The sequence below is a fragment of the Dermatophagoides pteronyssinus genome, unplaced genomic scaffold (assembly GCF_027571235.1).
Source record: "Dermatophagoides pteronyssinus isolate colony J.1.1.1.1 unplaced genomic scaffold, Derpt_VIB-CSIC_2022.12 sq0001, whole genome shotgun sequence".
Taxonomy (NCBI): domain Eukaryota; kingdom Metazoa; phylum Arthropoda; class Arachnida; order Sarcoptiformes; family Pyroglyphidae; genus Dermatophagoides; species Dermatophagoides pteronyssinus.
In genome coordinates, this window is record NW_027461525.1 from 2,593,907 (window position 1) to 2,617,739 (window position 23,833).

At 31.0% G+C, this 23,833-nt stretch overlaps 7 protein-coding genes across 8 annotated transcripts; 3 read left to right on the forward strand and 4 right to left on the reverse strand.

The window, feature by feature from the left end:
• Positions 1 to 324: 324 nt before the first annotated feature.
• Mcm7 (minichromosome maintenance 7) lies at positions 325 to 2,771 on the forward strand. Its single transcript, XM_027343132.2, has 3 exons — positions 325 to 1,606; positions 1,665 to 2,329; positions 2,395 to 2,771. The coding sequence occupies exons 1-3, from the start codon at positions 442 to 444 to the stop codon at positions 2,698 to 2,700; spliced, it is 2,136 nt and encodes a 711-aa protein (XP_027198933.1). The 5' UTR covers positions 325 to 441; the 3' UTR covers positions 2,701 to 2,771.
• Positions 1,664 to 5,376, reverse strand: LOC113793148 (ribosome biogenesis protein bop1-A). The gene is made up of 3 exons (XM_027343131.2): positions 5,071 to 5,376; positions 4,793 to 5,017; positions 1,664 to 4,735 (listed from the first exon to the last, which is right to left on the reverse strand). The coding sequence occupies exons 1-3, from the start codon at positions 5,254 to 5,256 to the stop codon at positions 2,828 to 2,830; spliced, it is 2,319 nt and encodes a 772-aa protein (XP_027198932.2). The 5' UTR covers positions 5,257 to 5,376; the 3' UTR covers positions 1,664 to 2,827.
• A 973-nt stretch (positions 5,377 to 6,349) lies between these two features.
• On the reverse strand, positions 6,350 to 8,687 carry Prosbeta7 (proteasome subunit beta type-4). The gene has a single exon (XM_027343138.2). It carries the CDS (start codon positions 8,589 to 8,591, stop codon positions 7,872 to 7,874), a length of 720 nt encoding a protein of 239 aa, XP_027198939.2. The 5' UTR covers positions 8,592 to 8,687; the 3' UTR covers positions 6,350 to 7,871.
• A 119-nt stretch (positions 8,688 to 8,806) lies between these two features.
• PIG-U (phosphatidylinositol glycan anchor biosynthesis class U) lies at positions 8,807 to 10,542 on the reverse strand. Its single transcript, XM_027343135.2, has 4 exons — positions 10,313 to 10,542; positions 9,301 to 10,260; positions 9,105 to 9,247; positions 8,807 to 9,048 (listed from the first exon to the last, which is right to left on the reverse strand). Exons 1-4 carry the CDS (start codon positions 10,452 to 10,454, stop codon positions 8,923 to 8,925), a joined length of 1,371 nt encoding a protein of 456 aa, XP_027198936.2. The 5' UTR covers positions 10,455 to 10,542; the 3' UTR covers positions 8,807 to 8,922.
• A 31-nt stretch (positions 10,543 to 10,573) lies between these two features.
• sowah (ankyrin repeat domain family member sosondowah) lies at positions 10,574 to 13,869 on the reverse strand. Of its 2 annotated transcripts, none has more exons than XM_027343133.2 (6): positions 13,725 to 13,869; positions 12,768 to 12,931; positions 12,646 to 12,707; positions 11,718 to 12,581; positions 11,108 to 11,630; positions 10,574 to 11,047 (listed from the first exon to the last, which is right to left on the reverse strand). In XM_027343133.2, exons 2-6 carry the CDS (start codon positions 12,886 to 12,888, stop codon positions 10,686 to 10,688), a joined length of 1,932 nt encoding a protein of 643 aa, XP_027198934.1. In that variant the 5' UTR covers positions 12,889 to 12,931; positions 13,725 to 13,869; the 3' UTR covers positions 10,574 to 10,685. The 2 variants fall into 2 exon arrangements, with proteins under 2 accessions (XP_027198934.1, XP_075677020.1); XM_075820905.1 differs by having other exon boundaries at positions 12,768 to 13,423.
• Positions 13,870 to 13,961: 92 nt separating this feature from the next.
• Positions 13,962 to 15,505, forward strand: LOC142645199 (DNA polymerase beta-like). The gene is made up of 2 exons (XM_075820923.1): positions 13,962 to 14,115; positions 14,208 to 15,505. The coding sequence occupies exon 2, from the start codon at positions 14,225 to 14,227 to the stop codon at positions 15,314 to 15,316; it is 1,092 nt and encodes a 363-aa protein (XP_075677038.1). The 5' UTR covers positions 13,962 to 14,115; positions 14,208 to 14,224; the 3' UTR covers positions 15,317 to 15,505.
• A 288-nt stretch (positions 15,506 to 15,793) lies between these two features.
• On the forward strand, positions 15,794 to 18,428 carry Tat (Tyrosine aminotransferase). The gene is made up of 5 exons (XM_075820909.1): positions 15,794 to 16,411; positions 16,473 to 16,645; positions 17,239 to 17,742; positions 17,800 to 17,928; positions 17,988 to 18,428. Exons 1-5 carry the CDS (start codon positions 16,147 to 16,149, stop codon positions 18,324 to 18,326), a joined length of 1,410 nt encoding a protein of 469 aa, XP_075677024.1. The 5' UTR covers positions 15,794 to 16,146; the 3' UTR covers positions 18,327 to 18,428.
• Positions 18,429 to 23,833: the final 5,405 nt, after the last annotated feature.

Below are 23,833 nucleotides of genomic sequence, written 5' to 3' on the forward strand. Positions count from 1 at the left end.
GGCGGCGTAGCCGCTCATCTGCCAGAATCTACGGGCTGAAGTAAGTGTGTGTGCTGCTGGCCGAAGGCCGGCAACACACACTTGTTAACACATCAGTGCTCGCGCATCAAATCCTAACGCCAGTGCTCGCGTGGGGTATTTTTCACCCCACCATTGATTTAACATTAAGCGATTTCGAACTTAGAAAATTTTTTTGTATAATCTGGGGTAGAAATATACCCCACGCGAGCACTCATGTGTTAAAATTAAAAATAGGTATCAACATACGAATGGAATACAATTGTTTATGAATGGTACTTCTTACTACGCGCTCATTGCAGTGTTGTTGGCGCCAAAAATATCAATACATTCAAACAAAGAAAAAGCAGACACACGCAACCGTGTACTTTTAAATTTTAAATTCCATTTTTTTATAACCTTTTAATAAGTTTTTTTTCAAAAATGTTGATCAGAGATTATGAAAAAGATAAAGAAATTATTCGTAAAGTGATTCTTGGCCCCAACTATACAGACAAATTAATCAAGATCGCTGATCGAGAAGAAATTATTTTGTCTATCGATTTGGATGATGTTGAAAAAGCTGATCCAGATTTTTGTACTGCTATCGTTAGCAATACGAAACGATATTTACAATTATTTTGTCAAGTTATTGATGAAGTTTTGCCAGATTTCCGTGTGCGAGAAACTGTTTCCAAAGATAAATTGGATGTATTTATTGAACATCGTATTCTAGCCGAGATGCGTAATCGTCAAGAAGAAAATCAAGCTGATTCAACTGCACAGAACATTACCACTAAATATCCACCAGAATTAATGCGTCGATATGAGCTTTATTTCAAACCACCAACAACACAGAAACCGATTCCTGTTCGCCAGGTACGAGGCAAAGATATCGGTAAATTGGTTTCAATAACTGGTGTTGTTACTCGTTGTGCCGAAGTGAAACCATTGATGGTAGTTGCTACCTATACTTGCGATTCATGTGGCTCGGAAACTTATCAACCAATCGGTTCACAATCATTCATGCCTTTGGAACGTTGCACTAGCCAAGAATGTAAATCCAATAAAACCTCCGGCCGATTAAGTCTTCAATCTCGTGGTTCGAAATTTGTTAAATTTCAGGAAATACGCGTTCAAGAACATAGCCGCGATGTCCCTGTCGGTAATATACCTCGTAGTATTAGCTGCATTTGTCGTGGTGAAATGACTCGACAATGTGCACCTGGTGATCACGTGAATATATCCGGCGTATTCTTACCAATTAATCGAACTGGATTTCGACAAATGGTCGCTGGTTTGCTAGCTGATACATACATCGAAACGCATTGTATTTCAGTCACGAATAAAACATTGGAAGAAGAGGAATACGATATGACTGATGAAGAATTTATCCGAATGATTGAAAATGAAAACATCAATATCAATCGATTGGCAAGCAGCATTGCTCCGGAAATTTATGGCCATTTGGATCTCAAAAAAGCTTTACTTCTATTATTAGTCGGTGGTGTAGATCAGAACAGTGCAGGTATGAAAATTCGTGGAGCTATCAACATTTGTTTGATGGGTGATCCTGGTGTCGCAAAATCTCAATTGCTTGGATTTATTGGTGAGTATTTTTTTACTAAAATTTGATCATTCGTTTAATTTTACTTCGAATAACCAAGATCGAGTTGCCACGCGAAGTGTTTATACCAATGGGAGAGGTTCCTCGGGTGTTGGTTTGACTGCAGCTGTCATAAAGGATACGATAACGGGAGAATTTGTCCTTGAAGGTGGTGCCTTAGTATTAGCCGACCAGGGCATTTGTTGTATTGATGAATTTGATAAAATGCTTGAAGGAGATCGTACAGCCATACACGAAGTCATGGAACAGCAAACAATTTCGATTGCTAAAGCTGGTATTATGACCACCTTGAATGCTAGAGTATCTATTTTGGCTGCTGCCAATCCAGTATATGGGCGTTATAATACTAAAAAATCAATTGAACATAATATTCAACTTCCAGCAGCTTTATTGTCTCGTTTCGATCTTTTATGGCTGATTACTGATCAACCGAACAAAGATAATGATTTTAAATTGGCCCAGCATATTGCTTATGTGCATCAAAATTGTGCGGAGCCAAAACTTCAATTTGAACCATTATCAATCAAAGTAATGCGTCGATTTATTCAGATTGCTCGTCGTCATAATCCAGTGATACCTCCACATCTAACTGAAGATATTGTTGCTGCATACATTAATATGCGAAATGATGCCCGAAATAATCAGAATATGACTTTTACTTCGCCTCGAACATTATTGGCCATTTTACGTCTATCGACTGCTTTGGTTTGTTATTAAATTTTTAACAATACAACTAATTTTATACTTTCTAATTTTTTCCCATTAAAAAGGCAAGGATTCGACTTGCTGATACCGTTGATCGCGTCGATATTTGTGAAGCTATGCGATTGATTGCCGCATCCAAAGCTTCAATACAACCTAACCAGGAAGATAAACCCACTGTATCGAAAAATACTAAAATCTATCAAATCATTCATGATATGGCTGAAGATCGTGTAGTAAATATGGCCGATGCCATTGAACGTTGTACGATTCTTGGATATACTAATGATGATATCGAAGAAGCCATCGAAGAATTTGAAAACAACAACATGTGGAGTGTTAGCAAAGACGGTTCTCGTATTCTTTTTGTCTAACCTTTAATGATTTAAAATTTGTATTTTAATTTTTTACTCGATAAAAATAAATGGATTTCAATTATTGAAAATTTACACTTTGAATTCTTTTTATTCATGATATATTCTCACAAAGGATTAAGGTCTATTATGTGAATAAACGTACTGTATTGGATGAGATGGCAAATAACCATGGTCGATTTGGATGAAATAAACATTGCAATATTTCTGTGTGTTTTTTGACATTTTGAGCTTTCAATACTTTCACAGGAACAATTAGAGCGTTCTGTAAAAGATCATTATAAACCATTCCATGACATATTACAACTGTTCCATCATCCGAAGATGATGCAAACAATGGATATTTACGATGGAAATCAACACATCGAACAGCTTTTTTGTGATAACGCATTGTTTTATATGGTTTATCCGAAAGATCCAAATCGAACCATTGAACACGTGGATCCATACTGCTAATGATAATATTATCACCGCCAGGATGAATAGCCATGCTAGATATTTCATTACAATTGGCTAATAATTTCTTTGTCATTTGTTGCTTGATCAGATCATAGATTCGAATAGTTCGTTTAGTTGCGACGAAAAAGTATGCTTTGGTGGGATGGAATTTCACATATTGAATAATATCTTTTATTTTCTTGAATGGAACCTGTGATTTCATTCGAGAAAGATGATGAATTACAATCGACCTATTGGCAGCTTGAGGCATTATTGTAGAAAAATATTCGCCTGCTGCATGCCATGTCAATTGTTTAATTTCGAAATCATGTACAATCATTAAACGTATGCCTTTACGCCAATCTTCAGCATCATTTTCTGGGTGAATGCGTTTCCAATGGCAGACTGGATTTTCTTTCTTTTTCGGTGTCTGTGATTCTTCTTCAACAATTGGCCCATCGTCATCATCATTAGTTTCTGGATTTAAATTTTCAAAATATTGATCGGTTTGTTGTACTATTTGTCGTTGACCTAAACCAATATTGATAATGTAAACAATATTTTCCACGACAATGGTCACAATCGATTTGTTTGCAATCGGAAACCACGATATATTGCTGATAGGTCCGGGAAAATCGAGTGTCTTGAAGCATCGACCAGTTAGTATTTCCCATATTTTAACGACACCAGCTTTATCACCAGAAGCCATATATTGGCTTGATTGCTCGACAGTAATGCAAACGATATTTGCCTCATGTCCATTATATACCATTGATTGTATGGATGGAAAAGGTTGCAAATCTGATGGCTTAGGCAATTCTGGTATAAGATCTTCTGGATTAACTCGAATACGGTTCTTTCGCACACGAGGACAAAGATAAAGATCTAGTGATCGTTCAAATCTTTCTTTGATAAAATCAGGATAAGCTGGTACTTGACGCAATGAATTATAATTGCGAGGTATAAAATTAATTTTACGATCTTCAGGATCTTGTTCTAGCCAATCTTTTTCTTCTTCTTCAGTGAATAAATATTCAGGGGGAGGATTGTAAGATTCTTCGTGACCAGGTGGTTTTGGCTTAGGTGCTGGGATATATCGATCTAATCTTGGGTTTTTGCCTTCTTTTTCCCAAAGATCATAATTAAATTCGAATGGTTTCGGTTTCTTAATAATCGGTTTTGGTTTGAATCGAGCTTTTTTAATGGCTGATACTAATTTGCTGACCAATCTTTTTTCTGATAATGATGGAATAAAAGCTGCTTTTGGCTCTGGACGATTTGTAACGGGATGAATCTGTTTTTCATACGTGAAAAAATCTATAAACGATTCATATGGGTTATATGTCGGATCGGGACATTTAGCATTTCGAATTCGTTTAACAAGATTAACATCCTGATCACTGAGCACTACTTTTTGTCCAGTAAGATTATCTTTAACGGTACGCCAATAATTCGGATCATCAATTTGATTCAAAAATTCCTGAACTTTATCATCATTTTTAGGTTTGATAATCTTACGTCCATCAACATCATAGCCAATATGAACATAATCTTTATACCATTCGTACGGAATATTTCCGATAGTATTGAGAACATCCTATAAATAAATTTAGTTAGAATTGATTGAATTCAAACAATCATTTCATTTCAAAACCTCTTCATCAGATGAATCGTATTCATATTCATCAATTTCGGCCTTATTTTGTCCGGTAAACATTGGTTCGGTATCGTTTCGAATACTTTTTACATCATGCTTATTTTTCAAAGCAGGATCAGCTTCTTCATCATTTTCTGGCGATATTTTAGTAAATATGTCTTCTTTCTCATCAGAACTGGAGAATTCAACCCCCTCATCATCACTAATATCCTGAAGGGTTATCTAAATTTAAAATAAAAAATAAGGATCATAATCTATAGTTAAAAACGACTTACATTATTTTTTACGTCTTCAATTTCACCTGATAACGATTCATCATCGTCAGTATTATCATCGCTATCGTCTTCTTCGTCTTCATCGGTTTCATATTCTTCATCGTGGTCGTCTTCTTCTTCTTCTTCCGAACTTGTTTTGACAACTTCATCTTCGGGAATTTTACGTTTAGTTGATTTTTTCATCATTCAATGTTGGTTGGACAATATTAATATCAAATCGCGAAAAATACTCGAGGTTCAAAAAAGCGAAAATCGAGACCGCACGTGGATCACATGAATTGATGAATAAAGTGCCGGTCATAATATACGTCTCGCAATGTGCAAATCATTACTTTCAAAATTTTATTATCTTATGGATTTGACAGTAAAAAAAGAAAGTATTCAACAATTTTTTAACTTCGGTAAATTAATTTAATATCTTTCATAGTGTGGGATCAAACCTATATATCTTATCAAGTAGAATAAACCTATAGTGACGGATATGACAAACAGAAAATAGACATAATTCATTGATGAGTTTTTGCTTGATATCTCTAAGTTTTCGGTTGTTTTGTTTGATAGCGATTTATCAGTTCCATTAAGTGATATATTATCATCGAAAAGTGTCAAATTTCGAATATTGTCAAACATCGATGATAAAGGAATCTGGCTTACTGATCTTTGAAATCCAGCGTATGCAATCGGATATATGGATTGAAGAATCCATTCTTTGTTATCATTCGATAGCTCAAACCATTCGGACTTGTTAATCAAACGTAAAAGATTGAACAGAAATTTATTAGTCATTTTGATTAAATTCTGACATTCTTTATAATTCGATAGATTAAGATGATCAATAAAATTCTTTGATAATGAATGTGATAGACCAAATGTTTTTACGAATCGTTGTGCGCAATCCATTTCGGTTGACCCGAAAATATTTTCAAATCTGATAGCATTAATTATAGATTTTATGGGTTCATTCGTTTCATTCAAAATCTGATATTTAAGTAAAGGCAACAAACGTGATGCTATATTTCGTCTATCTTGCCCATCCAATTCTTTCCAACGTGAATGAGTTGATTCAAGTATTTTTAGATTTAGATATTCAATAAAAGAACGGCAAGAAAGATTATCATTTAAATTTTCTGTAATAAGATTTTGAATGTTTTCACTAAAATCTTCGCCAAATTGAAATTTATTTTCAATCATCTCTAGACACGACATATTATCAGCGATGGAGTTCTTGCCAAAAGCAATAATAATGAAAATCAATAAATTAACATACATTCTTTGACTATTTGATTACTGAATTATAAAATTCATGAAACATTTATTTATTCCTGTTATCACACACAATAAACAATAATGTAAATTCAATAAATAAAAATATTCGCTAACTAAATTAAAATTTTAAAAATACAATTTGAACAAGAATAATTATGGCGATGAGAAAAATATTGCCAAAATTTGTATGGGCAAAATTATCGCCATTCATATCAGGCTTTACCGTTGTTGTTCTTGTTTGATTCGGCGATGATGTAGTTGAATGGGTCGTAGTAATCATCGTGGTGCTAGTAGTTGAAAACGGTGGCAAGGATTTGGTGGAAACAATTGTGCCCGATCGATTGAAAATATTTTCCATTTTATGATCGGATTGAATACTTTCCGTTGTCGTGACCAATTTTTCTGTGGTTGGCAATTTTGTGGTCGTAAAATCATGTAATCGAATTTTATCTATTCGAGAATGATTTGATGGAGGTGAAGTTACATTTTGTTTCATAGTTATATTAGTAGAAGGATTAGCTTCCTGTTCATCAGACTTGAAGATGATATATGTTGTATATAGTTCTTCATTGTAATAGCTTGGAGTGGTAGTTTGGACTAAACTTTGAACAATCGGTTTGATATCTTTTGTTTCAACAGTAGAGTTGTTACCCAAATTGAATGATTCAAAGAATGCATCAAGGTATTCATTCTTGTTGAATACACCATCGTTGTCAACGTCTTTGTTGGCAGTAGCATTACCGAAACCATCATCGAGTGCTGAAGATAAATTCATCAAATTACAAGAAAAAAGAAAAATTAAAAAAAATTTTGATGAAATCATGATGATAATCAAGTTGAAGGAAAAACAACCGCGGTATCGCGATAAATGCAAGTCAGAAAATTTCAAAACAACTTATATAGAACAATTTACCCATCTTCAATCGAATGAATCGAGTCATAATGTTAAAATATCAACGACGTTATATTTTTCAACCCATGAGATGTCTAAAAAATTTTTTTTTGAAATCATCAAAATAAAGGCACATTTTTTTTATAACATCCAAAAAGTCTTTTGATTGATTGGTTTTAACAACTAAGTAAAATATTTTATTGTATCCCAGATTATGGCTCGTATTACCATCATCATCATCATTATTCTACCTTTGGTCATTACTTCGGATCATTTGATAATCAACTGTCAACGATCAATTCGTATGGAAGGTGATGAATGTAAAAACAATGAAGACATGGAATGTCTTGATCGGCATGTGAACGAATTATTTGTCAACATAAATCGTTTCTACAGTCCAAATACTGGTTACATCGACATAAGCTATCTAAATCATCCATGGTACAATTCGACAATCAACTTTGATCTAGCTACTGCTTTTAAATGTATCGATAATATTTCTCCGTTGGATAATTATGAGGACGAAGAAAAAACAATAATACGTTCATTCCCATCTCGCTTATTGAATTGATTATTAATTATTAATTGTTTGAATTTATCATTTTATTTTTTTATTTTTTAAAATAAAGTATTGATTAAAAAATTATTCATATCCTGAAATTGTTTTAGCAAATTCCCATTCACCAGTGAAACTAAAGGGACCTTCGATACGAGAACCACGGTCTGCAGTGACAATTGCCAATTGATATTTATTCAGCGATCGGGCATCCCGATAGAAGAGAACATGCAAACATTTCTTTAATAGTTCGATAGCTTCAGCTTCAGTGAATTTGCCATTTTTAGCTTCATATTCTTGACGCATTAACGGTATTGCAAGATAGTTTCCGAAACCAGAAGCAATATGTGGCGAACAATATGATGTGCCAAGCCGATCGGATAGTCCAAGATATGGTTTACCATCCTCATCGATGCCACCGACCACCCAGCTGCACCATAAGGGATCCATTTTGGAACGTTTATTATACTGAACTCTTGTAATCCAATTATGAAGAGCTTTAGGTCCAATCTGTTGCTCATCTTCATAAGACGATTCATCAATCACTTTTTGTTCAATCAATTTAGCAATATGTTGATAATCAGCATAATCACCACCGCAACCAAGAATTGTACGATCATTAACACAATTCACTCGTTGAACATTACGAAATCGAGCTAATGAACCATAACTGGCCAATTGATCGGCCGCGATTACAACACCTTTATCGAATACAAGTCCCAAAACCGATGTACCAGTGCAAATCGGTTGTTGACTACGTTGTGTTTCAATCGAATCATTATATTGGAATTTGAAATTGGTAGCCATTCTTTCGATAAATCAATTGCAGTTTCAAAGCAAAAATATCAAATGAAATCAACAAATTAGTTTGCATTTAATGCAGTCATGACAAGCAAATTTTTCCAGCGTTCACAAAGCAAACCTTTCAAAAACAATGTTTTCACTAAAATATTTCTCTATCAATAGATGGCATTGATAATCAGCTTCTAAAAACTTTGCGGCAATAAAAAATTGAAAAAAAATATAAAAATCATTCGAATATTCGAACGTTCATTTTTATTCGATGATTTTATAATAAAGATTTATTTACAGAAAATCAATTTTCTGTCCTCCTTGATTGTGAGATGAATGACAATGATCAATTATATCTTAATTCAACAGGCAGAGATTTTCCGGTCTTTTTATAAATTTTATAAAGTTCAATATTGTTGAAATAAAATTCCCTTTTAATGTAAGCGAATATCAAATCGGTGAGGAGAAAAATCTAAGAAAATTTCAAAATAATTATTTTCGATCTTAATCAAGATTCATTTTTCATACCTGTCCAATATTGAAGGCAAGTGTTATACCAAAGTAAAAATTTGAATTTGCAGTACCTAATACGATCCATAGATACCAGAGAATAGGAGCTAATACGCTGGTTGTTGCTATTGTACCAGAAACCACTAATGTGCTTTTCATATCTATTCAAGAAACAAAAAGTTAGAATCTTAAAAATTTCAAAAGATTATATTACATTCAAACAAATGACTCCATTGTGGCAGCATACATAAGTATAGAGCGAAATCTGAAACGGTAGGATATGGCTTGAAAATTGAATGATTTATCAAAGTAATCATGAATAAAAAATATGGATTTTCATTCAATTTCAATGTCAATGGTATTAGATAAAGGAAATAATTGATTTGAAAAACCCAAATGAAAAACGTTCGAAAATGATCAAACATTTCGGCAAAAAAATACCAGAAAAGACCAATGTTTGGTGTTAAATCTGATACGGTCCACATAAAAACATAAGTAGAATGAATAAATTGAATAGATCCATTTTCGATCCATAAACAAAGCAATAAAAATGAAATTAATATGGCCATAAAAATGAACAGGGAATAAACAAGTGATTTCAATCGAATGGTCAATTGTTGTGGTTTGGAATCATCGGTATTTTTCGCCGAATTTTCGAGAATTAAAATGACAGGCGACAAAAATAAAAGTGAATAAAATGTGTTGACAACTGATAGGGCCAGAAGTGAAAATGACAAAAATCTTTGTCCATTAGAAGCCGTTAACATGATTAATGAGATTAAAAAATTCTGTAACACTTGTGTGGACTGAGCGACACATGGAAGAATAGAATAAGGTGACAAGGCGTATATCCAGATTATCCATTCAGCACAATCATAAATAGTAGCTGGGTTGATGAACAGTTTTTCACATGATTTCTTATCATCATTATCTTTCAAATATATCTTCAATCGATTCTTCTCGATTATTTTCATTGAATTTAACTGCATGATTGATACATTTGATAGAATGAAGGCTGTCATCATGTCGATTAGAATGAAAAAGATGACAATTTGAAATTCACTTAAATTATTGACTATAAATTGATAAAAATTAAGAAATATTGGCGATTCATGAAATGTATTTCCATCATATGGTTGAATGTTTAGTTGTTTCAGTTTGACACCTTCAACCACTAAAAATAAATAATTTTAATAAAAATTAAAATTTCATAATACTGATCGTACCTCTGATCCAAGCAGATACTGGCGATGATACTTCAACGCGTTTCGATATCTCGCCATAATAGGAACTATAACGAAATGAAAAACGAAGAAATACTCCCAAAGCAATGACAAATATTAATTTCCAATTCCCGAATGCCATCATAAAATCAATAAATCATTGAATTATACAATGAACATCGAAGAAATGATTAACGTATTTAATGAGCCGGCCACATGCATGCATCAACAACAAAAGTAGCACTCATATACAATGTATACGGATTTTAAATTTTTTGAAATTGATTTAATTAAGTTGATGAAAATACAATACTTTTAATACCGATTTTAAAATTCTTAACAAAAATTAGTATATAAGTTAAACAGGAACGAAATTTCAGGAATGTTTGTTGCCAACGGCATTTTGCTGCTTTTGTTGATGTTTTTGTTTAGATTTCTCATTCATGCTTTTCCGCCGTTTGAATGCTTTTGTATTTCGTAATGTATTCCGAACAAGCATCGATTGATGAGAAATTTTATTTCGAAGATTATTTTTGAGATTTTCTGTTGCTGATAATGCTGTTGTGCTAGCAGCCGAACCACCAGTATTACAAATATTCACCGGTGAATTTCCAATTGAATTGCTCGCATCGGATAATTGTCTGTTAGACAATGATTGAACATTGAATTCATTCGTCTTTTTGGGCAAGTATTGGTGGGCTTTTTTGCCATAATTATCTCGAATATCTGGGTTAGCATCTAATGAAAAAATAAATATATTCATGAATATTCAAAACAATCAAAAAATATAAAACCAACCATAATGATAGATAAGCATTTTCATGATGTTGTCATTTTTGAATTGAGCTGCAATATGAAGTGGTGTACTACCACTGAATGATTTTACATTCGGATCGGCTTTGAAAGTACCAGCCATCAATTTGACTATTTCGGGTTTATTGAATTTGGCTGCCCAATGCAAAGCACTATAACCCATTATACAATCACAGTAACGACATAATTCAGGGTCTTGTTTGAGTAATGAAACAAGTTCCTGATAATCACAGTTCGATGATGCTATGATCCATCTTTTCTTAAGCGGATCAGTTAGATGTACAGAACCGGAATCAGTATCCGATTGCTGTGAGCTAGGATTATAACGAATTTTATTGTTCACCACTTGTGATATAGAATTAGTAGTTGTCGTAGGCATGGGCAATTTCGTATCCTGAACCAATTTATTTAATATTTGTGCATGTTCTTTAACACGTCCGGGAGTACGAGATAATTCCTGGATTTCTTTTTTCACCGTATTCACTGTTTCAAATGTTTCAATCAAAGTCTGAACAATTTTAAAAATGAACAAAAAATGTAACAATGAAATTATTGCATGTTGAAAATGAAAAAAAAGTATAAATTTCAAACATACATCATTGGATTGTTGTTGTCGATGATTGTGGTGATGATGGTGGGCATTATTACGTAAAAAAGGCTCATTATTAGGGGCGGATGTCGAACCAGCAGCGGATGCAACCAGGACATTCGTTAATGATGATGATGGCGATAATGATGATTGGCTGAAACTGTTCTTTTTTCTTGGTGGTGGTCTTGGCGGTGGTGAATCATCAGCTATTGTGGCAGTTAACAATAATGGATCATTTTCATTTTCATTGCAATTATTGTTAACAATAGACGACGACGTTTTAGTTGAATTAATATTAATTTCGTTGATTGTTGGAAGGACATTTTTGATACTGGCATTGCTAGCACCATTATTCATCATATATCTTGTCGTTCTATTGTGATTTGAATAATATGGCAGCTGTCTCGGTTTCGAATCATCATTGGAGACACAACTGTTGGCCAACAAATGTTTCGGATTGTTGATAACATTTGTTTTATCGTCATTTTGTTGGCTGCTGTTGTTGTTGTTGTACGTTGATGTTGAAAGATTTAAATCATTTAAATCGTCCGTTATAAGCAATGATGATGGTCGATTAAGTTTAGAATTAATGGATGAGCTTATTGAAATATCATCAACATATGGATTTGCATGATTGAGATCGTTTAAATGTTTAAGGCCATTGCCATTTTTACAATTACCGTTTTCGTTCGAATAGCGATAATTGGTCGTTGATGATATGATAGCCTTTGTCTGTAATGGCGATGTCGGTGGAGAGCTTGATGATGATGATGCTGAAGATGATGAGGATGATGAAATTGAATTTGATGTCAGATTTATTTGTGACAAAGTTTTCATATATTTCGGGCGTAAAATTAGATATTTCATCCCCTATTTGTTTCGAAAAAAATGTTTAACTAATAACAAATAATATGAGGGAAAATATATTACATACGTCTTCATTAATCACTGTTGCTAATGTATTTACATAGTTTTTAAATATAACCCGTGCATTTGCTGTAAAAGAATTGTAATTTTAATGAAATTCAGTCAAATTTTTTTCTCATCATCGCATACCTAATGTATTCGGATTGGACAACGCAGCTTTGAAATGTGTAACCAAATCAGTATAGATTACTTTACCACCTTTTTGTTGAAAATAACCTAGTATATCGTTCAATGAAAATTCGATGTCCATTTTTGGCTGATGTTGTCAATAATAAAAAAGAAAGAAAGATATCCTAATGGAGAATATTAGGTGGATGAATAAGCACTATCTTTTGAGATTTATTTTGATGTTGCACAACAACAATAACAAAACGACTGCAATGACTAATCATTAATTGAATTTTTCTTTTCCAACTTAAATGATTGTATTGTCAATAGAAGATGATAATAACAATTGATCAGTAAGTAGCCATGATGATACTGTGGATTCTAATAGTGATTATCATTATGATGACAATTAGCAACGACAATAAAACAGTATCGTGGATAGGATGTTTCAAGATTTTTCACACCTACAATAATTTGACAGATTTGCGAGTAACAAGTGAACAAGTTGCAATCACTCTCTTTTCATGTTGCTTCTTATCCAAACTTGTACTAATGTATCAATACTGATGTGGATGTTTATATGAAATTTTATACAGAAAAAAATTAACAAAACAATAATGAAAACTTGTTGTTATTATTGTCAGATATTTGAAAGCAAAGTTTAGTTTCCGGATTTTCTATAATATAAAAACAACAACAAATGCATCGAGATTATAAAATTATGATAATAAACGATGTGATGACGACAAAAATCATAAACAATCATCAAGCTTATGGCTCAAGCTTGCTGAACTTGTTGCTCATTCATATAACCTGAGTGTACGCACAGATACTTTCGCGGCCAATATAAATGGCCACATTCTTTCAATGGTTTTTGCAACGTTTTTTTTTAGAAAGCCTAATACAAACTGGTCCTGGCCAATTTCAATTATTAGTTGCAACGTTTACACCTATGTAGCACTACAACCTTAAACTTACCTGAGCGTTTCAATATTTATCCAATTGGTCTGTATCGGCTACCAAAAAAAAAATTGAAAAGGGAAAATTCGTTCATGTGTATAGTTGAATAATTTAAACTAAAAATATGTAACAAATTCTTCAAATTTCGCCATTTGACATAGACATTCTTTAGATTTTTCATTCACTTATGATATCGATAAATTATGTAATATCAATGAAAAAAATCTTTTTTTCTGCGGGTTTTTCTATGGATGAAAAAATCCTGTCAAACTGGATTTCTTCTCTGATTACGTTTGTCTATCATGATCATGATTTTCAATAATAGATGGCACCAGAATAATAAAATGTTCCAACATGTGTTGAATATTTACGATTGAAATTTAACATGATCAAAACAAATTCTGATTCGGTAATTTATTTCAAAATAAATTCGGTTTATTCTATATATTTGTCATTATCATCAATGAGTATCAATCTTTTCTGTTTTTTCTTTTAACATAGAGGTTAACGAATACAATATGTCGGACAATCCGAATAAAGACATTTGTGATATGTTGATCAAATTAGGTGAACATGAACGCGATGTCAATGGTATCATTTATAAATATCATGCCTATAGAAAAGCGGCAAAAGCTTTGGAAACATATGGCAAACGAGTGAAATCTGGTGCTGAAGCTCAAAAACTTTCCGGTATCGGACCAAAGATTGCCGCCAAAATTAATGATTTTCTTCAGAATGGTTGTGATGACATTGTTCAAGATTCATCATCAAAAGAAATAGATCAAGCAACATCGCCAAAATTGAAAAGCAAATCTAAAAAAGAAGTTCAAAATACTACATCCAATCATTCTAAGAGTGAAGAAGCCAGTTCTACTACGGATGACCTTATAGAAGAGAAATTTGATAAAATCTATGGAATGACAAAAATTGATATTATGCGTTTGAAAATCAAAGGTATTAAAACGATTGGTGATCTAAGGAATAATATTAATATAGCTGAATTGAATGAAGCGCAACAAATATGCTTGGAACATTATGATGATCTACGTTTAAAGATATCGCGTAAAGAAATTATAAAATTTGAAAAATTGATTTCGAAAACATTGAATAAATTATCAAACGTAGATGTAGTGATTGAAATTTGTGGTGAATTCAGAAGAAGGATTGAAGAATGTGATAAAATTGATTTATTGGTTATTGATTTGAAAACCAAATCAACAGATTCTGATGCTGAACATAAATTGAAAAAAAACATGAAAATTATACATAAAGCTCTTTTTGCTGAACAAATCCTCCTGAAACGTCTAGACTTAGATGGTTGTCATTTTGTCGGTATTGGAAAATTAGAACAATCAAGACCTTATCGGCTAATAAATTTGCATTTTGTTCCAAAAGATCAATACATTTGTGCTCTATTTCATCTAACTGGAAGTGACCAATTCCTGGAACGGATACATTTACATTGCATTGATCGATTCATTTTATCATCGCGTACACTTCGTCGTATTGGCCAAGCATTAGTACCTGGATTTCCTATCAAAATCAAAAGTGAAGAAGAATTATTTGATTATATTGAACATTTATATGTTGAACCAAAAGATCGACAATGAAATGATTCGTATTATTATATTTACTAATTTTTAATTTCTTACGAAATAATTATTACCTCAAACAATTTTTATTATTATTTTATTTTGAAATGAATGGGGAGAATGCATCCAGTTATTGTTTTTAACAAGAATATTATGTCTTTAGAAAAAAAGTACAAAATAAAAATATTAATTTATTTTCTCTGATAATCATTGATCATTTCTTCAATTTCTCTTGAAACTTCATTCAGACCGGTTTGACAACGATGGATGATACTTGATGATAGCAACTATGTGTCATACGAATTTAAACAAATTTTTTTGATATTATTTTTTGTATTATGGACACCTTCTTCGTTGTCGTCATCTTCTTCTTTTAGTTTTGATCATCATTTTTTAAAAATGTTGTTTTCAATGCATCCATCAATACAAATGAACATCATAATGTAATTAACTGAAATGTAGAATCTGAATCTTGTTTTCGAATCCATCTTTTATCATTAAGGTTTATTTTCTCCAATCAAAAAGTCAGACCACTTTTACTATCCGTTAAAAAAAATCGAATGTTTAAACAAATTATTAGCTTGTGTATTAAACTATTGCTGCATAATTATTTGGCAATTCTTGGTGATCGAAATCTGATCAAATTAAATCGACTCCTAATTTACTTTGAAAATAATTTTTGTCAGTGAATCCATAAAAAAGTTAATTTCGAATATTGTGAAAATTTTCACCTAAATAAAAAAATTGAATGCCAATTAGTAACAACGATTTCGGAATTTTCAATTGTCTCCTCTTAATACATTGCTTGTTTTTAAACTTGTGTCATTTTTATCGTCTCATTAAAAATAATGACCATAATGGAATCCACAGTAACTAAGGCGTCATCAATTCCATTTTCAATGACAAATGGTTTTTCGTCATCGCCTTCGCCACCAATATCGACTGAATACAATAATGATTCAATCAGTGAATCTTTGAAGATTACTGAATCAAGAGAATGGTCGATTCGTGCTTCACCAAAAGCATTAGCTACAATCAATCCAATACGAAAGATTGTAGAAACAATGAACTTGACTCCTAATCGCGAAAAACCATTTATTCCGCTATCAATTGGTAATGAATAACATTTTTTCCACTTATTCGAAATTTATTTTCATTTCCAAATTACTTATAGGTGATCCAACATTGTTCGGAAATTTTAAACCATGTGACGAGATACTTGATGCAATGTTAACTACGGTCAATTCCTCGAAATTTAATGGATATCAACCAGCATCTGGCAATGAAGAAGCTCGCAAAGCTGTTGCTGAATATTGTTCATCATATGGAATGAATGTTGAAGCCAAGGTCGGGAAAACTCTTATCAATTAATGTTTTAAAAGCTTCGTGCTTAGCTATAGATTTCAAAGTTATCTCTATCTTATTCTCTTTTTTTAAAAAACAATTATGGTCAATATATTTTTATTTTTATTTTTTTCTTAAATATCATATTGTCATCTCATGATGATTATGATAATCAAATTCAATCAGTAAGAAAAAGAAAAAAACAAGCAATAGGTACAGGTACATGTGATTGAAACGAACGTAAATATGCATAAATTTCCCCAAGTTTAATAACAGCAAGTGAGCAAAAGAATTTCGTTCGGCTTTTCTCTAAATCGAAGGTCAACAAGATGAATGTTTTCATTTAATCAACCAAAAAAATGATTTTGATAAATCAATGATGAAGGATTTCAACATTTTTTTTTCTTGTTCAAAATCAAAATGTTAATAAGATTTAATCATTCGTTAAATGAGTGTCGTTTTTCAATACTGATTTAATTTGAATGATTGCATCAAATCATTTTATATAATTTTTCATTACTATACCAATCAATCGAATGTTTTTTGATAATGAATTTATTGAATTTTAATTTCAAATCTGTTATTTTTTTCTACAGGATATTGTTCTATCATCCGGTTGTTCACATGCATTAGATATGGCTATGGCTATATTAGCTACACCTGGTTGTAATATGTTGGTACCAAGACCTGGTTTTCCACTTTATAAAACATTATCAGCCACGATTGGTGTACAGATTAAATATTATAATCTTTTGCCAGAACGTAATTGGCAAATTGATATCGATGACTTAGAATCAAAAATCGATGAAAATACAGCAGCAATCATCTATAATAATCCTTCGAATCCGTGTGGTTCAGTTTTTCCGGAAAATCATATCCGACAACTATTGAATGTAGCTGAACGACATCACATTCCGATAATTGCCGATGAGATATATGAAAACATAGTATTTCCAGGCCATGAATTTCATGCTATAGCATCATTAACCGATGAAGTACCGGTTTTTCATTGTAGTGGAACAACAAAAAAATTTCTTATACCAGGATGGCGTTTAGGATGGATTGCAATCAATGATAAAAAAGATCGATTCGGAATAGATGTGAGTAGATTTAATTCCAAAAAAAAGAATTTGCTTTGTAATTTTTTTTTCTCATAGATTCGTACGGGACTTAATTCTTTATCACAAAGAATAATCGGTCCAAATTCTTTAATACAAGGTGCTATCGGTCGAATTTTAACTAAAACGCCAAAATCATTTTTCGATGAAATTATCACCAATGTTCATGTAATTTTGATTGTTGATTTGAGAAAAATTCCTAATTTTTTTTTACTATCCTCTAACAGCGTAATGCTGATCATGCATTCAATCGATTACGAACAATGAAAGGACTGAAACCAATTCAACCCGCAGGTGCATTCTATATTATGGTTCATATCGAAATGAAAAATTTTCCAGCATTTCATCATGATTTACATTTGGTCGAAACGTTAGTTTCTGAAGAATCAGTTTTCTGTTTACCTGGTGCTTGTTTCGAATATCCCGGTTATGTGCGACTTGTATTGGCTATTGATTATGAAATGTTGGATGAAGCTATGGATAGAATTGAATCATTTACGAATAGATATTTTGTTAATGATCAAATCACAGATGAATCGAATGATTTAGACATTCAAATGAATTGAAATTTTCAATCATTCCGTTTTTTGTTAAAGATTATTTTTTCATTTTTTCAAATCAATTATTGTTTTTGGTTGTAATATACAATAAATTTTATTCTGATTTAATTTTTTTTCTTTGTTTTTGAAAATGATAGTGTTGGTTTTTCGTAAAAACAAGGTTTTACGAATATTTTATTTGCAACTTAAGTCGATAGATGGCGATAGTTCATTGTAATAAAAAAAATTTGAAAATTTTAATTGTCTTATAATTCTCAAATGTAATTACAAATGATGTGGTTGGCTTGTATATGTCATATTGTTACTATTCATATTGGTTTGACAATAATTCTAATAGTCATTTGATATGATGGTGATGAATGACCTGACTAACCGTTTTGATGATGACAACCGGCGACCGAAACGGATCCTATTGGCGTCATTTTGTCTGATTGCTTTTGTTTCATTCATTAGTATCTAATGTCAAACTGCTAAATGAATGTGCAAATATGTCATATATTCATGATCATATGTTTTCATTCGTCATTTTACGTTCTATATGTTGATGATTATTTTGATTCTATAGACAGAAAGATAGCAATCTGGTCAAAAAAAAATCAACTAACAAAAACTGCTAAACTGGTTGATAGTTAGTTAGTCTGGTTAGATTTTAAATATTATTAATTAATTGCCAAAACATTAACGACAACCAAAAAAGACAAGAATAACAACGAAAAACAACCAAATCTTAATGAATGTAAACATGAAACTAAAAAAAATTCTCAGCGGACAATGACCGTAACCCATATCCGAACTGATTTTCTCTTAGTTATCATTTTTTTAAGATAATGAAAAATTTACAAAGTTTGAGAATTTCTTTTTTTCCATAATTTACTGTATGACACTTGTAATTTGAACACAATTTAGATGACATGGCAAAGATTTTAATTTTTGTTGTTGTTTTTGTTTTAAAGAAATAAATGTCACTACATTTGTCAGTGTCTGTCAGTCATTGAAAATTGGTTTCCATTTTGACACAAAAAATTTTTTTGAATGAATTCAAAATCCTTCGATAAAATTTTCAGAAAGAGTGTGCAATTTTAATGTAAAAAAATGTATTCCAGTTCTGACATTAATGTTGTTTTTGAATCAAAAGCAATGAATCTGAAATCTAATTTTATTTACATCAAAATAAAAATTCTATGTTTTTAATCTTTTCCTTTTTCGACTTTTATCTTCAATGATGTTCAATCGTTTAATTTTTATTTTAAGATTTGATTCGATTGATTGAAACTAATCTAATGACCAAATATATGATATATTGAATTACAACTTTTTTTTTGATATTATGAACCAATCTAAAGATAGCAAACGATGCAAAATATTAGTTTGTAACCATAATTTATCTGAATTCAAAACATAAAACCAAACTAAACCAAAAAAAAAAAAATTAAAGTGAAATAATTGATTGATGGTTGATAATCCATTCGTCGAATGATGAATGATTCGAAAATCTTTTTTTTCACTTTTTCGTCATACTCGGATAAAAAAAATGAGACACAAAAATGCAAATTTCAATTGATTATTTGATGCCCATAAAAAAAATTATAACGATTTCATTCTCATGATCAAGTCATTTGATATTTCCAAAACATTTTTCTTATCATTAAACATATAAAGACTACCATCATCATCATATAATTAATGGTATTCAAATCGATTTTTTATTTTGTTTTTTATACTAATTTTTCATTGAAGTTTGTTGTTGTTGTTGTCGTTGTTACCATTGAGACAACCACCTATTCTTTAATATGATTTGAAATTAAAAGAAACAAAATCAAATTCTCGGAATTGACAATTTAGACTTGTTAACTTTATTGTGATTGAAATATACAACAAGAAAAATAAAAAAAAAGAAGAAAAAAAGACAATAACAACTTTATATTATAACTAAATTATAATAAACTGTCTTTTTTTCTGGAATGGCAAAGCAAACAATTTTATGTATTTGTTATTGTGTTGTTTCTTGCTGTTGACACTTTGAAAAAAAAACTGACGGTCGATAAGTTGAAAACAGTATTCATTCATAACGATTTCAAATTCTGTTTGTCAATTGTATGTTATCCGAAATCGATCGTATACCTTTGGTTTTGCACAAAAAAAAAGTGTCAGAAAAAATGTAAATAATTTTGTTTTTTTTTCATTTCTCCAACGTTAAATCGATTATTTTGTTTGAAAACTGTTAACAGTTTTTTTTGATGAAGTGTCAAAAATTCGATATAAAAAGTGATATTAAGGTAATAATTGTCTATGTTATCATTATGAATTGAAATAATGTTTTTTTATTTTGTTTAATGGCCATCAATATGATAAAGTAATGAAATTTATAACTGTAAAATTTATCTTTATCGAAAATCTTAAACATTCATTCATTGAGTGAATTGATAATCGAATGTATGTAATTTGATACATTCTTAGTGTTTTTTCTTGTATTTTTTGAAGTTTATTTATATTTGAGGATAAATCAATATTTTTATGATTACATGAGTACGATTATTCTTTTAGCTTTGTTGATACATTGATTTTATTTTTGAGAAGGAAAAATATTAGATTGGAAATATTCAGGCAATTTGAAAATCAATAACTTTGTTTGACAAAAAAAAAACAAATAGAAAATTGATTTTTTTTTCCTGAATGGAAAGGAAAAGAAGGACTGAATATCTGAGATTAACATGGGATTAATGTAAGAAAATTATATCTAATTTTTTTGAGTGAAGAATATCCAATCTTTTTTTTAATTCATCTATAAATAGAGGATGTATGCAGTATACCTGGATATGTGTACAGAGGAATTGATTTACAGGAACAAAATCAGAAGCATGCAACAACAACAACGTCAAATTCAAACACTTGAACTTCGTTTAGATTAACCAAATGGAAATTGGATACAACCGGGAAAAAAATTTGTTGTTAATTCCAAAGAATTGACAAGAAATTTTTTGTTTGTTTGTTTGTTTGTTCGGCAGTTGAAAGTGTAAATTCGTTTATATTGTACACGTTGACATACAGATATTAAATCGATACATTTGATCGATAGAATGACTTGACTTTCAACAACTTTTTTTTCTCCTATTATCTTAATTTTCATTCATGTATTTTTTCAGAAAAATGTTTGGTTTTAAATTTCAAATGAATTTTCGTTCTCAAGAATTTTTCTCCTCGTATATGATAGCCAAACTAAGAAAACTAGAGAGAGAGAAAAACAACTTGTCGTTCAAATTTGAAATTCAAAACTTTATATGAATAGGAGAAGAAAATGAATGACCAAAAAAAACAAAACAAAATGTGTTGAGCAATAAACCTCTAAAAGAGTAAATATTCATTAGAAAAAAATGTTCTGAATAGTCAGATAATTTTAATATTATGACTAGATATTTCAACTTAATGATGACATGACATGAATCCAATGATGACAAGTTAAACAAAAAATCATATCATCAATGCAATTGGATCCGTTTAATCATAAATGCCCATTTGACAAAAATCGAAAACAATTTTTTGTTTTGCCCTTTTCGATTTTCAATTATCATCAACACAAATTTAATCAAAAATTTAATCGATTTTTCATTTACAAATGATTTTTATGAGTATAATGTTTCAATTTTTGTTCCACTGTTGATTTTGATCAAAGTAAAAAAAAAATCCAGAATTTTTTTTTTTGTTTTTATCAATAAATGTATCGAATTACTTGTTTGATTTCTTTGAATTCAAAAGTCATCAATTGAAAAGTGCAACAACAACAACGAAAAAAAAAGATATCATCACTATCATTTTGGACTTTGATTGATATTTTTTTTTGCCCAAATTATAAATCTTGATGGCCATCATCAACAGCTATTATCTTTGATGTACAAATTAAACATTGAATAAGGATTTAAGGATTTAGATCATCATCATCATTTACACCCACATATGGACACATAGTCTTTGGAAATCTAGAAAAATGTCATTATATTTGAACAAGCAAATTTTTTCCCACTGTAGATAGTGTAGGCGCATACAGTTTATTTGAAATGAATTAAATTTGCGGTTAAAAAAATGTGATTTGAACATTTTTTTTTGTTGGCACTTGGATAAAACACCTAATTAAGTTGTTGTTGTTGTTGTTGTGGTCAAAATTTTCCGGCTGTCATTTTCATGATTCTTTTTTTCTTATTTATTTATTTGAAAAGATTCAGGGTGAGGCCTCAAAAACAACCATCAACCACCAACTGATTTGAACAAATTTTTCTTCGTCATTTCCATGGTGCCAAGAAAAAAAATGAAAAAAAACATTGTGTGAAAAAATAGTGAACCATAGGTAACGAGTGTTTGACAATTTTTCGTTTTTTTTTATATTGACACTTGCATCGTACAGAAATTGGAATCTATCTCATCCAAACATTGAAACACTTGAAATATGCACAGGTGTGCGATTATATTGATTTTAATTTCTGGTGTAGTGGTAAATTGTTATTGACAATTTTTCTGTAAATAAACGATCAATATGTTGCCAGTTTTTTCTTTTGATACATTTGTTCGGAAATGAAATCCAAATTGACATTGTCTAAAAAAGTTCAGATTCATTTTAACAAAATTAATTATACCTGTAATAGACTATAGATGGCAGCACAAAGCTTGATATTTAACAATTGAATAATTTTCAAAAAATTACACAAGTTTTTTTTCCTGCAACCGATTAATGTCAAAGATGAAATGAACGCCCTTCAATCGAATGAAAAAAAAATATCTTATGTATCTGCATCTGTTTTTTGCAAATAACATTTGGGAATATACTTGAATTGTTATTTTTTCTCCTATTTTCAGCATATAGAATACTTCATTTAAATATATTTAAATATCATAGCGCCGTCGACGAAAAAAAAATTGGAACTTATCGATCGATCGAATGAATGAATTGATTTGACTTAGAAATTCACTATGGTTCCATTATTCTTAAGATTATTATTTACGTAAGACATTGTTGAACAATAATGTCCGTGGTCTAACATCTAAAAATGTTCAAAACGATGTAGACTCTGAATAATAACAAAAAAAAATATATTTGATAACAGCATTTTCGAAAACAACGACAAGATTGGTATACAACACGCCTGTTAATTTGTAATATACCAGAACACTAAATTTAACAGATTTAAAAAAAAGGATAGAAAGAGTGATACGGACAAAATAACATCAAATGACATGATGTGATGATGTTGATAGTTACAAACATGTCATAGCAAAAGCATGAAAAAAACATGCGATTCGCATCTTTGTAATACAAGTAATGAAACACAACACACGCCTAACAAGGTTGTCGCTAGTAATAATCATGATATTTGATTGGTCGATCATGACCACAATAGGGTGGAGCTAAATGGATATTCACCAATGGAATTAATATACGAGCTTTTCATGTATGAAAGATGATGATAATGATAACAACAACAACAAGAGAGGGATACACTGTACTAACCATGTCATGTATATTG

What these genes read in the sequence shown, in the direction of transcription:
- Mcm7 (XM_027343132.2), top strand. Translation starts at nt 442, where the DNA reads ATGTTGATCAGAGATTATGAAAAAGATAAAGAAATTATTCGTAAAGTG. An exon ending in TCAATTGCTTGGATTTATTG is followed by an intron (nt 1,607 to 1,664) that starts GTGAGTATTTTT and finishes CGAATAACCAAG; the next exon opens with ATCGAGTTGCCACGCGAAGT. An exon ending in TACGTCTATCGACTGCTTTG is followed by an intron (nt 2,330 to 2,394) that starts GTTTGTTATTAA and finishes CCCATTAAAAAG; the next exon opens with GCAAGGATTCGACTTGCTGA.
- LOC113793148 (XM_027343131.2), bottom strand. Translation starts at nt 5,256, where the DNA reads ATGATGAAAAAATCAACTAAACGTAAAATTCCCGAAGATGAAGTTGTC. An exon ending in TTGAAGACGTAAAAAATAAT is followed by an intron (nt 5,018 to 5,070) that starts GTAAGTCGTTTT and finishes TTTTAAATTTAG; the next exon opens with ATAACCCTTCAGGATATTAG. An exon ending in ACGATTCATCTGATGAAGAG is followed by an intron (nt 4,736 to 4,792) that starts GTTTTGAAATGA and finishes ATTTATTTATAG; the next exon opens with GATGTTCTCAATACTATCGG.
- Prosbeta7 (XM_027343138.2), bottom strand. Translation starts at nt 8,591, where the DNA reads ATGGCTACCAATTTCAAATTCCAATATAATGATTCGATTGAAACACAA.
- PIG-U (XM_027343135.2), bottom strand. Translation starts at nt 10,454, where the DNA reads ATGATGGCATTCGGGAATTGGAAATTAATATTTGTCATTGCTTTGGGA. An exon ending in AGTATCTGCTTGGATCAGAG is followed by an intron (nt 10,261 to 10,312) that starts GTACGATCAGTA and finishes ATTTATTTTTAG; the next exon opens with TGGTTGAAGGTGTCAAACTG. An exon ending in ATGGAGTCATTTGTTTGAAT is followed by an intron (nt 9,248 to 9,300) that starts GTAATATAATCT and finishes TTTCTTGAATAG; the next exon opens with ATATGAAAAGCACATTAGTG.
- sowah (XM_027343133.2), bottom strand. Translation starts at nt 12,888, where the DNA reads ATGGACATCGAATTTTCATTGAACGATATACTAGGTTATTTTCAACAA. An exon ending in CAACAGTGATTAATGAAGAC is followed by an intron (nt 12,582 to 12,645) that starts GTATGTAATATA and finishes CGAAACAAATAG; the next exon opens with GGGATGAAATATCTAATTTT. An exon ending in GACAACAACAATCCAATGAT is followed by an intron (nt 11,631 to 11,717) that starts GTATGTTTGAAA and finishes AAAATTGTTCAG; the next exon opens with ACTTTGATTGAAACATTTGA.
- LOC142645199 (XM_075820923.1), top strand. Translation starts at nt 14,225, where the DNA reads ATGTCGGACAATCCGAATAAAGACATTTGTGATATGTTGATCAAATTA.
- Tat (XM_075820909.1), top strand. Translation starts at nt 16,147, where the DNA reads ATGACCATAATGGAATCCACAGTAACTAAGGCGTCATCAATTCCATTT. An exon ending in GAATGAATGTTGAAGCCAAG is followed by an intron (nt 16,646 to 17,238) that starts GTCGGGAAAACT and finishes TTTTTTCTACAG; the next exon opens with GATATTGTTCTATCATCCGG. An exon ending in AAGATCGATTCGGAATAGAT is followed by an intron (nt 17,743 to 17,799) that starts GTGAGTAGATTT and finishes TTTTTCTCATAG; the next exon opens with ATTCGTACGGGACTTAATTC.